Genomic DNA, 16,002 nt, shown 5'->3' with positions numbered 1-16,002 from the left:
TTTTTCATATTCTCTTCCATTATGGTTTATCACAGGATACTGAATATAGTTCCCTGTGCTATACAGTAGGACCTTGTTGTTTATCAAGAGTGTTTAAATTTTAAACCACTGACTTTAGTCACATCACTTTTCCACTTAAAATTATTTGATGGCTCCTCACTTTCAAAAAATAAAATTCAAACTCACTAACATGGGGTTAAGATCCTTTAATTTGTGTTTATAAACGAACAAGCAAATCACATACACTCACACACTACCTCTACTTTTTTTGTTGTTGTTTAAATGTATTAATTTGTTAAAATAAAATAAAATTTAAAACTTTGGGCAATGTCCAGAGAAAAGGCATTAAAAAATAGAAATCAACACAATTACTACATCCCAAAGATAATCACTGTTAAGACTTTAGTAAATTTCTTTGCAGTTTTTTCTATATGCATAAGCATACAAAAGGGGGTGGGTGTGTGTGTTTAAAGGTAAATCAGAGCAACCCATTTAATAAGGCATTGTGGGTTTTTTTTGATCTGTGGGTCTTTTATATGCTATTATATCTGGAAGATTTTCTCTACATAATTAAAAAATATTCTAAAACTTACTTTTTTTTTTTTTTTTTGTGGTACACGGGCATCTCACTGTTGTGGCCTCTCCCGTTGCGGAGCACAGGCTCCGGACGCGCAGGCTCAGCGGCCATGGCTCACGGGCCCAGCCGCTCCGCGGCATGTGGGATCTTCCCGGACCGGGACACGAACCCGTGTCCCCTGCATCGGCAGGCGGACTCTCAACCACTGCGCCACCAGTGAAGCCCTAAAACTTACTTTTTGTTTGCTTGTTTGTTTGTTTGTTTTTTGCGGTACGCGGGCCTCTCACTGTTGTGGCCTCTCCCGTTGCGGAGCACAGGCTCCGGACGCGCAGGCTCAGCAGCCATGGCTCACAGGCCCAGCCGCTCTGCGGCATGTGGGATCTTCCCAGACCGGGGCACGAACCCGTGTCCCCTGCATCGGCAGGCGGACTCTCAACCACTGTGCCACCAGGGAAGCCCAAACTTACTTTTTAATAGCAGCCTAACAGCCCATCATAATTCAAGGACATCTCAAAAACATTGTTCTATTAAATCTAGTAAATCTAATGGCAATAGTAACATTTCTATCAATAGTATTAGATACTTGCTAGAGGATTAATTTGCAATTCATGCATTACATTTTGGATAAATATAAACATAATCACTGCCCTAAACGCCCTGGAAAAGCAGGTTAGAATACTGTAAAAAATTCATAATATCTTACTAAATTTCCTCAAAAGAATAAAATAAAATTCAAAGAGTTCTGTTTTCATTACACTTAAATTTCTGCAATAGGGAGCGGCAAGTCTCCTAAATGTACACTGATAAGTTAATGTTTATTTCTCCTAATATGCAAAATCATAAAAGTATAAATAATAGAGGGGAGGAGTTCACTGTCAAATAATGGGTAGGATAAATGTTAGCTGTTCAGAGGGGAATAGAATATAGCAAGTGACTTTGGAACACCATCAGCCAAGCCACCTTCAATAAACAGTATCTTTTGTAACTGTATATATGAAACAAACCTGAATAAAAAGAAAAAGATTTACTTAAAGCACTACAAACTGGTGATTCTGGAGAGAAATATGGGCAGGGACACCAGTCCACATATATAATATATAAGGAAGAAGTGCCTGACCAATGATCCAGCCTGTATCAACTGCCCTGTATACTGTCTGGGAAAAGTCTACCTCCAAGCATCTTCCTGGTTCTGATATGCTACACTAACTCAACAAATGCCAAATGTTAACCCAATTTCCCAAATAGGAGTTGTTGAATATGCACAAGGGTAAAGATAAATTCCTGAGTTCAAGAAACACGAAGAATGGTAAAATAAATTAGATCTGTACACAAAGGAAATCATAGCTCATTTACCTCTTCCAAGAAGTCTCTCCTCAAGCCCATGCCAACAGTAGAAGCTCCATTCTCTGAATCTCACCTCTAATTTCTGTAGCATTTACTGCTGTTATCACTCACCTGAACTTAGCTTTTCCTACCTTCTATTGTACTATTATAGGTACAGATAGTTCATCACCAGAAATTCTCTCTCATAACTTCAAATAGGCTTGGCTATTATTCAGGAGTTAGAGGCGCCCAATCATTTGTTTATGGCACAGATAGCCAAAAATGTGAAAAGCCATAATTGTGACTCAAATACCACAATGTAGCAATAAAAATAAAAAACAAAGTTTTCTTTAACCTGTCACCCATAGTAGCATTTTAGGTTGTAGAAAATGGAGATGATAGATGTCAAGACTTAAACTTTCAGACCTAGATATGTGAATTTTCTAATCATCTAAAATTCTAAATTGTAGAAGAAACTATTCTGTCATACTTGAAGCTATTTTCAGCTCTTTTAAAATCTATGCCTCAGTTTGTTTAAGGAAAGAATTCATAAACAAGTTTCATAAATATCTTCCAGTCAATATTTCACATGTTAACTATATAAATTTTAGAAAAAAAAATACCAACTTTCAACTAACATCCCCACCATGAACTACTTACCAAAGTATGTGTGAATGTATGTATGTCTCCATGTAAGTATGTACACTGATAGGCAGGTAAATAACTTAAAAGATGAAGACATGGAGCCAGTCCATATACATGCATTCTGAACAAAAATAAAAGAAGATAAAAGACTAGCTCAACTGTCACAGAAAGTTCTCAAAGTAAAAGACTTGAAGTCAAGTGATTTGCTATCTAATTCCAGGTGGTCACTTTCCTTACAGGGCTTCAATTCATATGCACTAATCAGTTTGACACTACCTCAATAACAGAGGGGGGGGGGGTGGGAAATCAACCAAGAACAGCCTGACAGTTCCTCAAACAGTTAAACAAAGAATTACTGTATGACCCAGAAATTCCACTCCTAGGCATTTACCCAAAAGATATGAAAACATATAACCACACGAAAAACTTGTACACAAATGTTTACAGCAGCCAAAAAAGGGGATACAACCTAGATGCCCATCTACTAATGAATGGATAAAAATGTGGTATACCCATATTATAGAATATTACCTGCCATAAAAAGGATGTAGTATTGCTAAATGCTACAACATAAATGAACCTTAAGAACACTATGCTAAATGAAAGGAGCCAATCACAAAGATTACGTATTCTATGACTTCATTTATATGAAATGTCCAGAATCTATAGAGACAGAAAGTAAATCAGTGGTTGCTCAGGGATAAGAAAGTAAGCAGATCATAACAAAGGGTATAGTTTCTTTTTGAGATTATCAAAATGTTCTAAAATTGACTGCAGTGATGGTTGCACATATCCATGAACATACTAAAAACCACTGAACTACACTTTTCAAGTAGCTGAATGCATGGGATGCAAATTAACAAACCAAAAACATTACTATGTTAAAAAGTCAACTAACTTTTTATATTACTTTTCCTATTTTCTATTAAATACTTATATTTAAGGAATTGGAGGAAATGATCCTTATCCTAAAATTAATCAAAATATTGGCAATATACTCTAAAACTATTAAAAGCTATTAGCCAAATCAGATTCTGTAATAAACTAAGCTTTAAAGTTCTCGAGGTCTCATTAGAAAAACTGCCCATAATAATATAAATAACCTTAATAATAAAAACTTTTTAAAATAGCAAGATAGATAAGAAGCTTTCTCTTCCAAGTTCTTCCAAATGCAATATCCCCACCCCAAGATAACCAATTTCACTTAAAATATTCTCTGAAATTGCTAAAAACTATGAAAACCATGAAAGTTTATGGCACGGATTTAAAACTTATTATTAAAACTAAATATTTTAATATTTTTAACATGGCCAGTATATGACTCCATCTAACTCAAGAACAAAACTCTATTAAAAGAAGAAAAGTAGTCTAAATGCTTAATTAACTCATGTATGCATTTAATAAACACTATGCTGGACTACAATGATGAGGGGGGAAATTTTCATAGTCCTTATGGAGCTTGTGGTCTAGCTGGGGGGGACAGCTATTAAGCAAACAATTATACAAATAAATTCATAATTATAAACTATATAAAGTGATATATGAGAAGGGTATACATTTGTATGAAAGCATTTAACTGTAGGGGTGGGGAAGGGGTGCCAGACTTCTTTGGTGGGACAGGGGTAAGTCAGACTTTGCTGTGAGTGACATTCTAGCTGATAGTTGAAGAATAAGTAGGAATTAGGTTTTAGGGCTCTTCTGATCAAACTACTTAGATCAAAAGGGAAGAAAGGGGACAATGAGAGGAAGGGGAAAGGGGACAAACTCAAGGATGCTTAAAATAACTTAACATTTATATTTATACAAAACAACATGCCTTAACAAGTACATAGGTGATAACTATAATAAATACCAGTCATATTGAAGAAATATAAGGATATTTTAAAAGTATTAAATACTAACAGTATTTACAAACCAAAAAATTTACATTACACCCAAGTATCTTCCTTCTGAACAATGCCTTCACATAAATATTCCCATGCAAGTTCTAAAAAAAAAAAAAAGGTAAATAATATAAAAATCACATTATTGGAGGGGAAAATAACTATATACTATGACAAAGATAAAACTCTCAATTTCTGGACCTCATAAACAAGTCTCAAAAGAGAATTATGAATCATCAATAAAACCAAGAATAAATCTCATTTTAGTCAGTTAGTATTTAAAACAATTGCTAACAAATAATGTTATTCATAGTCCCTAATTTTTCCCATCAGATATTAGGAATAAGCAGTTAAGGTGTCAAACGGCAAAATGAAGGAAAACACTGCACAAAAAAATCTGGGGCCCAAGTGTTAGGATAGTACATTAACATAACCATGAGGAATTCATAAGCCTAGAAAATATAAGTCTATTTCATAAGAACTAAACACAAAGATTTCTGCGTTTTCTGCGATTTGACAGAATAGCCTGCAGCAGACCAACACATTACCTCTTACTAGAAAAGCTGTTTAAAATAGAAAAAAAAAAGTTCTTAAGGTATCAGAGACTTTCTGAGGCAGTAAGGATTTGAGATGCCAAAGAACTTGTTAAAGGGAGCCCCACATTCTGGGCAGCTTTCCCTCTCAGGACGTTCCACCTATTTCTTTAATGGCACAGGAAAGGAGCTGAGAGGCCAGGAAAAAAAAGCTACTAAAGGTCAGAAAAGTCAGCAGAGCTTTTGGCAATTTCAAGGGGGTAGGGGGACAAAACTTGGTATCTGGGTCTTGCCATGACATCCAAGACCTGAGGGGTTAAGATCCTATAGAAAAGGTAGGTACAGAAGAACAAACCTGACACTGCATACTGATTTTCCTCTTAAAGCATCTGTCGATTCTTAAACTGCAAAAAGCAAGAGGCTAAAAAGCCAGCAGTAAGCAACTGAAAGCAAGGAGCTCCTCCTTTTAGGAGTCTCATGCTGCTGGAAAGGCAAAATAGGAGAGGCCCTTAGAAACACCTAGTCTCTCAGTTGGGTTCCCTGGAGGGCTACCAAAGTTGTGCAAACTAGATGTTCACAAAACCCAAAACTCGGCCTCAAGTCAGCTCAGTTCCTGACTGGTGAGGTTATCTGCCTCTATTTTATCTGCCTGCCAGAAGATGGGTGAATCCTCTCTAGAGAAATGCTACAACATTAGGCAACTAACTGTAATTTGTAACTGTATCTAAAATTCTAAATATAATGTGTGGTATTCAGAAGAAGTTACTCCCCAAAATAATGGTAATAGTGATAATAATAATAATTATGATTACCAGACACACCAAGATAAAATGTGTGATAAAAGACAAGAGAAATAGACCTACAAGAGATCCAGATATTGCAGTTTTCAGACACAGATTTTTTATTAGCAGCTTGATTGATGTCACAATGTGGAGATTTTCACTAGAGAATTAGAATCTATTTTTAAAAAGAGAGAGAGAAAATCAAATGAAAAGTCTAGCACTAAAAAATAGTTGAACCCAAGAATAAAAAAGATGGGATTAAAAGCTGACTGGACATACCAGAATAGAGAATCAGTGAACTGGAACACAGGCAAGTAAAGCCTATCCAGAATGAAATAAGGAGAGAAAAAAAATGATAAAAAAAAGACAGAAAAAAGCATAAAGGACATATGGGACAGGACAAAAGGTAGAGTATGGATTTAATTGAAGTCAGAGAGGAAAGAAGAAAAAGAAGGGTGTAGAAAGAATATTTGAAGACTATCAAAATTTTTTCAGAACTGATGGGAGTCATGCTATAAATTTGAGAGGTGCCAGAAATCCCAAACAGAGTAAATACAAAGAAAACCATTCTTAGGTGCTAATAGCTACATCTCTAAAATTAAAATCTAGAAAATCTCTCATATTTCCAAAGACGACTTCTGAATGACTGACATATAGCAAAGTCAGATCACCACAAACAGCTGAAATGCATCTTATCAATGGCAGAACATCACACAGTCCCTGTATCAGTCTCAAAAAAAAGTTGATGCAAATAATAGAGCTATCTGCCTATCTGCCAAAAAAAAAAAGAAGAAAAATTAAACATAATACTAAACCTCCCAACATATGATCAAGATAAAAAGTATTTCTACACAGAAGGAAAGTGATGATACTCAGAGAAGAATCATAACTTGGTAAAGTTCACAAAGATCCAATCCTAGGAGCCAGCTCCACAGATTCAATCTCCAGTCCTAGACCCACCTCAAGCTCTTCCTCTATCCCGGGTATCTTTATTTTCCTAAAGTTCTAATATCGTCAGACTGAAAATACCAGTCTTAGAACTTTCACTGGCCAGTAAGGTTCCCAAGCCAGGCCAGTACTAACCTTAGTTTAGGGAAAGGGAAAAAAGGGAAGAAAGAAACAGAATGACAGTCTCCAGTCTCCAGGGCGTTGAATACCTCCAACTAGTGAAACTAGTGACTCACAACTTCTGGGTTTCAGATGTCTTTGGGATTGTAAAAATCCTCAAATTCATATGCATAGTAATCACTGTCTATACACCAAATAAATAATAAATCTCACAAATGTGTTCTATTTTTCAAATGTATGTGATTAATAAAATAAAAACCCATTTAAAAGCTAAAATGGGGGGGGGAGGAAAAGAAATGATAAGGAACAATGTCACTTTTTAATTATGTAAGCACTCTCCAGACATCCCTAAGGACCTATCTGACCAAAACCACATTCTTAATCCCGAATTACTAGGATAATACCAAAGTAAACCCAGGGTACATAGAAACAGAGTTCCCTACACAGACAGTAGGAAAATAAATTGATACTTTTAATCCAACAATTCAGCATCTCAGAACTCATCATAAATGAGTTCAAGATTTGTTTCTGTAAGGCAGAATGTCTCAATACTAATGAGACATTAGTATACTTGTCAAATTGTATCACTTTTACTCCATGTTGTTCTAATGGCCGAAGAACAGCAAAAACAAAACAAACCCAGAAAGACTAAATGTCCCAAAATAGGGGGCCGATTAAATAAAATGCCATAAAATCATTATATGGATTATAATGTATCCAGAACAAATGATAATATAGAAAAATATTTAATACCATGAGGAAATATTTATCATATATTAAGAAGGAAAAAGAATACAGAACAGCAAACAGGACAATATCAAATTGGAAAATAGATATAGACACAACAGAATATCTGGAATGATATATATCACAGGCTGATTAGTTATCTTTTGGTGGTGGGATTAAGGGTAATTTAAATTTGCTTCTGTGGGTCTATATTTTGCAAATATTCCTCAAGTAACTTAGGATGGGGTGTTTTTGGCAATTAGAAAAAATATATATTCACTTTTAAATGTGGAATTTTAAAATAGTTGAAATAGGTTCACCTCCTAACCTACTTGTCAAATTATATCACTTTTACTCTGAACCATGAACCACATATTCACAAAGGTACAGTTTTAATTAATGTCTGATTTTAAGTAATAAAGTAGACTAACAGGAAAAAGGTAAACACTTAAAAATGCATCCAATTTTACTATCTAAACTAATGAAGTCTTTCACTAACATGTAAACAAAAGAAGGATCATTCTACAACAATAAAATTACCTAATGTGTAAATATACTTTCAAAGGTCCTCCCAATTTTTATATTAATACATTAAAACCTTAAATGTCGAGATAAAATATATCTAAATATCTTTCCCTCTCTCCATTCTCACCTTATAGCACTTTTTATCTGTATTCCCAATTAGGAACATATTACAGCCATGTAAAATACTGAAGCAGCAGTATTCTTCTTTGATAACAGAAGTCAGGAGGTCCAAGATCAGAGACCTATCTCCTACCCTTTCAACTCTTAGACCTGGACAATTTAACTTACCTCTCTGAACCTCAGTTTCCCTAGCTGTAAAAATGAATGATAATATTTATCACAGAGTTTTTATAAATATGAAATCAAAAGAACACAATCTAAGTCCTAAGCATGGTGCCTGACAAACAGAAGGTACTCAAGCAGTGGTTGTTACTAGAGGCACACGCAAGAGTTTTTAAGTCCAAGAACTTGCCAAGCCTCCTGAAAACTAAATGACCTTGGGTAAGTTACTTAACCTATATGGACCTCAGTTTCCTCGTATACAAAACAGATACAATACCTATCTTGCAGGTTTGTTGTAAGGATTAGGTAGAACTATATACAAAAATCATCTTGCACACAGTAGTTGCTCCATAAACTGTAGTTAGTATCACTATTAGCTAGAGCAATAAACATTTGAGTATAGAGATTAGCAGTTTAAAAAATATTTTTACATATAAGTGTGCATGTAATTCTAAGAATTAATCATCATTTAAATAGACACATTTCTCTTAATTCCCAAATTAATTGTAAACTTCAGAAAAAAGTAAAATACAAGCAAACTTTTTTAACCACACTGAAAAATAAAAGGCCACTTCATTAGTTTCAAAATAAAAATGTGTTATCTATAACTTGATCTGCTTTAACATTTTTAAAGTCCAAATAAATCTAAAAGGGTTAGAAGGGAAAATGTTCTTTTCTGACTTTGAGAGAAGGAAAACGTTTTTTAAGTCTGCAGGAGAGAAAAATAGAGATCCGAATTTTTCTTTTTTTCATTACTTCATGTCTTTCACAACTAAAATGTAAGTGCCTTTAACACAAGAACTCTTTCAAATCTCTGAATTCTTGTCTCTACCTTTGTGCAGAAGCAGATCAGCTCTACAGTTAAGACCACAGAATCTGGAGTCAGACTACTTGGGTTCAAATCCTGATTCCATCCAGCAGGGTGACCTGAGGCAAGTTTTAACATCTCCCTGTCTCTTCAGCTGGAAAATGAAGATCCCTCATATAATTGTTTTGAGAATTAAATGAGATAATACACTTAAGTGTTCATAAGAGAGCCTAGCAAATGGAAGGCACATTATAAATGTCTCCCATTGTTGTTACTGCTTTATTATTATCCCCTCAAAATGCCTTGATCAGTGACTTGTAATCAATAAATATTTGCTATTCTGTAGACAATTTCAACAAAAGGCTTTACTTAAAATTACGCCTGTTTATGAAGTACTTTAAGGACTTCCCTGGTGGCGCAGTGGTTAAGAATCCGCCTGCCAATGCTGGGGACACTGGTTCGATCCCTGGTCCTGGAAGATCCCACATGCTGTGGAGCAACTAGGCCCTTGTGCCACAACTACTGAAGCCCGCGCGCCTAAAGCCCGTGCTCCACAGCAAGAGAAGCCACTGCAACGAGAAGCCCACGCACCGCAAAGAAGCATAGCCCCCGCTCGGCTCAACTAGAGAAAGCCCGCGCGCAGCAACAAAGACCCAATGCAGCCAAAAATAAATTAAAAAAAAAAAAAAAGTACTTTAACATGACTGTCACTGCCAGTAAAGATACAGCAATTGCTGTTAGGATTTTAGGGCAAAAGTAAGTAAAGTCAATCCCTTTCTCACACTTCCTATTATACAAAGTTATAACATCCTCACTTGCTAATAGAAGTTCAGTGCCATCCTTACTTGCAATTAGAAGTCCAGGCATGGCACACACCAATCCAGCAGACACAAAACTCTCAAACTCAAGCTCCATAATACTCAACTATACTCCTTCAAAGAAAAAGTTCAGATTACTCCTCTATTATAATAGTTTAGTGCTTTAAAATAAAAACTATACTGGATAAGTCAACAGAATATTATAAAGACTAAAAACACTGTATATGAAAGTGTTTGAGAGTTAAATATGCACTAAATACTAGTTTACAAATATATTTGAGAAAACCGTAACAACAGATTTCTCCTATTTCAAATGGCTGCCTTCTAACTCCAAAACTAGAATGCTGCCCACTTCAAATCTAGCGCCAGGATAACGAGACATAAGTCAAAGTAAAGCTGCCTCTTTATTCCTGTCCTGCCCCTATGTTCATCAGAACCTTTTTTTTTTTTTTAAGATTCCACATATATGTTAGCATATGGTATTTGTTTTTCTCTTTCTGACTTACTCCACTCTGTATGACAGACTCTAGGTCCATCCACCTCACTACAAATAACTCAATTTCGTTTCTTTTTATGGCCAAGTGATATTCCACTGTATATATGTGCCACCTCTTCTTTATCTATTCATCTGTCAATGGAGGACACTGGGAGGGGGAAGCGTAAGCTGGGACGAAGTGAGAGAGTAGCACTGACACGTATACACTACCAAATGTAAAATAGATAGCTAGTGGGAAGCAGCCACATAGCACAGGGAGATCAGTTCGGTGCTTTGTGACCACCTAGAGGGGTGGGATAGGGAGGGTGGGAGGGAGACGCAAGAGGGAGGAGATATGGGGATACATGTATACATATAGCTGATTCAGTTTGTTATACAGCAGAAACTAACACAACATTGTAAAGCAATTATACTCCGATAAAGATGTTAAAAAAAAAGTAAAGTTGCCATCCCACTAAATCATTTCCTGCTTGAAATGTACTCTTTCTTTTTTATTCATAACTCAGATGGGACTTGTGATATCCAAGTCTCACCCCTACGACAGAAATTTAAGGAGTGAAACCCTGGAAGTAGTCTAACTTAAGACCAGGAAAGTATCTCCAGAGTTATTAGATCAAACAATGCCCTTCCAGTTCCCAACTATCTGTGATCCTAACCTGGGTATAGGAAAATTCTGATTACCTTCAGACTCAATTTGTTAAGCCCTGAAAATCAGAAGTCAAGTACCTAGGGCCACATTTCAACTCCAGCTGAGGGCTAGAATGTTTACCTGGTTCACTCTCACATTAAAAGCTGGATGCCAGCATCAATCACGAACACAGCCATACAGCAGCCATCAACAGGCCACACAGGCCAGATTAGGTCACAGGTCACCTGGCACCCCTCACTGAACCACATCCTACTGAAGGCCTGATTGCCAACCCCTGACCTGGAGAATAGGACAATGGGCCGGCAGTCAAGAGAGTTAGATTCTCCTAGTCACAGCTCCAATTTTAGATTTGACTGATTTGACCAGAGAAATCAGATTGGAGAAAATGTGAAGACTTTTTGAAATATAGGTGGAAGACGTGTGAGTATGCGTCACATATCTAGTCACTTTGTTCAGTAACAAAAATATATTATTTGTAACTTGTTTTGTTCATAAAATCATTCCTGGACTTGTAAAATGACGGTCCGGGGGACAGCTAGCACTTTTCTTCAGGGTCTGCATAGATCTTAAAACTTTACTAAGCCATCTCTATCAGTATGTAAAAGCGGAGTTCGATCTGCTCCTTCTCTCAGACATAAGCCAATACTGAATGAAAGTACTGTCAGCATTTCAGAAGCAATCTGCTACAGAAAAACGCACGGTTTTTCTGTAACGCACTGGAACTCTTTTCAACACCTAAATTGGGGATCCAGACCAAACGAGTGTTGGAAGTCAAATTCATTAAAGTCATACTTTTCTGTCTATATCTGAGTTTCTGGGCTGGGAAACTGGTCTGGGTCTACATAAATCCATGCTCTGAGCCATCATACAGAGGAACTCCTCTGTAATGTCCCTCCTGCCCACTCTCTTTTTCAGAACTACCAGCCGGAAAAGATACCCTCCGCGAATCCTACAACGTCTCCCCACTTGCACAGATAGGTTCCACAACTCTTCAGCCGTCGGTGACTTTTACCACCCCCCTAGAGCTAATCGCTTTTAATGACTACCCCCCCCCCCCCCAGGAACAGTCACTCTTCTCAGCTTTACACTTTGTACCGGCAGCAATCGACTTAACCATCCCCCGTCTCCCACCACCTCGGACGCCCTTAGACATCCTCACCAGTTCGCCCGCCGTCCGGTCCCGAAAGCCCCAACTCCTGCTCCACCTTCATGAGCCGCCCGCCCCCAAGCCCTTCTCAACCCCCAAACCCGGCCGCCGCATCACCTGGCTCCCCGTTGTCCTACGCGCCTCGGCCCCGCCACACACCTTGCCCTTCCACCCGAATCTCGCACTCTGGATCCTAACCCCTCCCGGAGGCGGGGCGGGCAACGCTCTCTGCTGCTGGACTGAGACTCCGGAGGCCGCGCGTCCCCCTCACCAGGCCCCGCCTGGGCCTCTCGACGCGGTTGCCCTCCACAGCCCCCCTGGCCCAGCCGTGCTTACGCCGAGGAGTAGGGGAGCCCAAGCCCAGGGCCAAGCACTTACTCAGGAAGGTAGGTGGAGGAGAAGGAGCTCCATTTGTGTAGCGCGTAGGGCAGAAGCCGGCACTCGGGCGTCGCAGAGACAGCCCCGCCAGCCGCCATCTTGTCAGCACCGTAGCGCCCGCCGCCGACCGCCAGCCGCGCCGGGAGGGGGAGGGGAGGGGCCTGCTCTTAAAGGAGCCGCGGCCCGCCTGGGCCGTCAGCTCTCCCGGTCTCGCGTCGTTACCGCTGCGTGAAGCGGTAAGTCGCGCGCGGGTCGGCGATTCACTCTGGGGGTCTCCGCCGCTGAGCCCTACTGAAAGACTGACTGGCGGAAACTGGGACTGGAGTGTGAGCATCTGAGGGGCTCTCCAGTGGGGCTTGGAGAGGAATGTCTCAAATGACTTTTCTTGAAAGCTGAGGTAAGGGGAAAGCCAAAAACATTATGAAAAAAATAAATTGTAGTTATGGGACAGGAAGGGAAAATGAGAAGAAGTTGGAGAAGGGACGCCTTTGAGACTTTGGAAACCACTGCTCTCTCCAGTTTCTAAATTCTGTAAGGAAACAGCATTGAAGGGAATTGCAGTGGAATAGCTAATGGCCTTTCCTTCTGGAGTTGTCCTGGTTTTAAACGCCTTGTGTCCCCCCCACCCCACCCCGCCCACCGTTCCAGAGTCACATGGAGACAGGAAAAGGAAATGCTTGTGTGTCCTCTCATCCTGTTCAGTTTTCAGTCTGGGATGCCCTTCGTTGTAAGCATTTGTTGAGAGCTCTCTCATACCCATCTCGCGCGATTGGTTTGCTCAGTAATGACATTCACCCACAGACCAGAAAAATCCTAAAGGAGTTGGGAAGCTGGGTGTCGTCATTCTTACAGCTGGTAAATCTACCTATTTTTAACTGACAGATATTTAGCCCCCAAATTCTGAAAGAGCAAGAGACAGAGAGTTTCAGGCTTCCCTGGTGGCGCAGCGGTTGAGAGTCTGCCTGCTAGTGCAGGGCACACGGGTTCGAGCCCTGGTCTGGGAGGATCCCACATGCCGCGGAGCAACTAGGCCCGTGAGCCACAACTACTGAGCCTGCGCGTCTGGAGCCTGTGCTCCGCAACAAGAGAGGCCGCGACAGTGAGAGGCCTGCGATGAAGAGTGGCCCCCGCTTGCCACAACTAGAGAAAGCCCTCACACAGAAACGAAGACCCAACACAGCCAAAAATAAATAAATAAACAAATGTGGGGTTTTAAAAAAGAAAAAAGAATATTATTTAAAAAAAAAAAAGAGATAGAGAGTTTCAAGAAAATGACCACAGAGGGAATAACAGCCCATGTGCTCTGAATGCTATATGGGCATCATACCAGCTCCTTATCCAAAAATGAACACTTGCTCTAAATATCTAGAAGCTTTAGATAATGTTCCCATCAAATACCTGTAGGTCAGCGTTGTGCATGTTTATTCCTTGGCTTAGCCACTGCATTACCAAAGTACCCTTCTCTCACTGTCTAAGTGGTTCTACCCCTGGAAGCCTACGCAGCATCTTCATCTCCACCTGACCAACGGAAAAACTCAAGCAAAGGGTTTTTTAGTGAATGACCAAGTGAGTTGAAACACCTCAGTACTATAATTGTATTCTTTTCCCATTATAATCATTAACCTGCCCAAACTTCCTCAAATCCTTTCCTGACTTCCTGTTTCCACAGAGAAAAGCTTAGTAGTAGCCTCCAGTAGCATATCAGATGGAGAATGCCAAATAGAAAGGCCACAATATGTTAGCCTTTAAAATCACGTGTGCTTTGTGTGTTACAGCATACTGGGAAAGTACTTGTTCCTTGAGGGAATGCTATAATCCCAGCAATGAAGTTAGGAGTCCAGAGACAGTGAAGAGGCCAGAGAAGGTTGATTACTTCCAAAGATGATTAATGGTTATTTGGGGGGGAAAGAGATACTTTTAAGGGGAAAAGATTAAGATGGTGACTCAGTTCGATTAGTTTGGGGCTCCATATTTGCTAATTGTATCTTACCCGAATGTAAGTGAGTCCTTGTTCTTTTCCAGACACAGAGTTATGGTCCCTGAGTGATCTTTTTTAAAAAAACACATAAGTCAGTTCTTCCTAAGATGACTCTCTCGGACTTTCAGTGACTTTCTATTCCCTTTGAGTAACACTGAAAGTCCTTAGCATAGGCCTTTCATATCCTGCCTTGATTACCTCTCTAGCTTTTCTCTTCTCTTTCTCCTCTGCACTCCCTACTCCAGGCACACTAAACTAACACACTGAATTGGCTCCTGTAAATTCTGTGCTCTCTCTGGTCTCCAGGGCTTAGTGTAAACCAAGCCAGGAATACTCTCCCCCATTCTTCACCTGGCTAACTTCTGCTTGTTTTTCAGATTATTTCATTCTGGAAAATCAGTCCTCATCACCTATTTCGGGGTAGGTGCCTTTTTTTTTACGTTTTGTCACCCTGAGTTTCCTTCCTTATCTTAGCAAACATCACAATATATGTTTTTTAATTTTTTTTTTATTTTAGATTTTATTTATTTTTGTCTGCATTGGGTCTGTTGCTGCGTGCAGGCTTTCTCCAGTTGCGGCCATTGGGGGCTATTCTTGGTTGCGGTGTGTGGGCTTCTCATCACGGTGGCTTCTCTTGTTGCAGAACACGGGCTCTAGGTGCATGGGCTTCAGTAGCTGCAACACGCGTGCTCAGTATTTGTGGCTCGCGGGCTCTAGAGCACAGGCTCAGTAGTTGTGGCTCGCGGGCTCTGGAGCACAGGCTCAGTGGTTGTGGCTCACGGGCTCTAGAGCACAGGCTCAGTAGTTGTGGCTCGTGGGCTCTAGAGCGCAGGCTCAGTAGTTGTGGTGCATGGGCTTAGTTGCTCCGCAGCATGTGGGATCTTCCCAGACCAGGGCTTAAACCCGTGTCCCCTGCATTGGCAGGCAGATTCTTAACCACTGTGCCACCAGGGAAGTCCCACAATATATTTTTATTTCCTCTTTTTTTCTCATTCTCTCTCCCTAAACTGTAACTCCCATGAAGGTAGGAGTCATGCATATCTTGTTCACAGTTGTATCCTTAGTCCTTTTAGAGTATCTTGCATATAGTGGATGTTCAATAAATATTTACTGAAGAATGAATTAATTGTGCTAAAAGAGTACTTGGGTTGCAAAGGAAAAAAAATGCCAGAACTTCTCAGACTACAAAAATGTATCCCTGAGGTATGATTGCCACAGAGAATGTAAAGACCCCGGAAAGCGTGGCTTTCCTGCAGCACAGATTTTACAAATGGTAAAATAATTTAAAGCATTCGTATGTTAACATAAATACAGATAGATATGTTAACATACAAATGCTTTATATTCGTAGATATATTATGATACTGAACCCCAAATTTGTATA

At 39.4% G+C, this 16,002-nt stretch overlaps 1 protein-coding gene across 1 annotated transcript in view; it reads right to left on the bottom strand.

Moving 5' to 3' along the window:
• The window catches only part of MKLN1 (muskelin 1), a 177,293-nt gene extending 164,551 nt beyond the window's left edge, over window positions 1–12,742 (bottom strand). Inside the window, exon 1 of the mRNA XM_065883535.1 lies at window positions 12,641–12,742. Coding sequence (XP_065739607.1) covers window positions 12,641–12,738 — 98 coding nt within the window. The 5' untranslated portion in view covers window positions 12,739–12,742. The remainder of the gene's footprint in view (window positions 1–12,640) is intronic.
• Window positions 12,743–16,002: the final 3,260 nt, after the last annotated feature.

This window comes from Phocoena phocoena, chromosome 9 (genome assembly GCF_963924675.1).
Source record: "Phocoena phocoena chromosome 9, mPhoPho1.1, whole genome shotgun sequence".
NCBI lineage: Eukaryota > Metazoa > Chordata > Mammalia > Artiodactyla > Phocoenidae > Phocoena > Phocoena phocoena.
The sequence above is the reverse complement of the archived record's forward strand: the minus strand, read 5'-3'. Positions and strand labels throughout refer to the sequence as shown.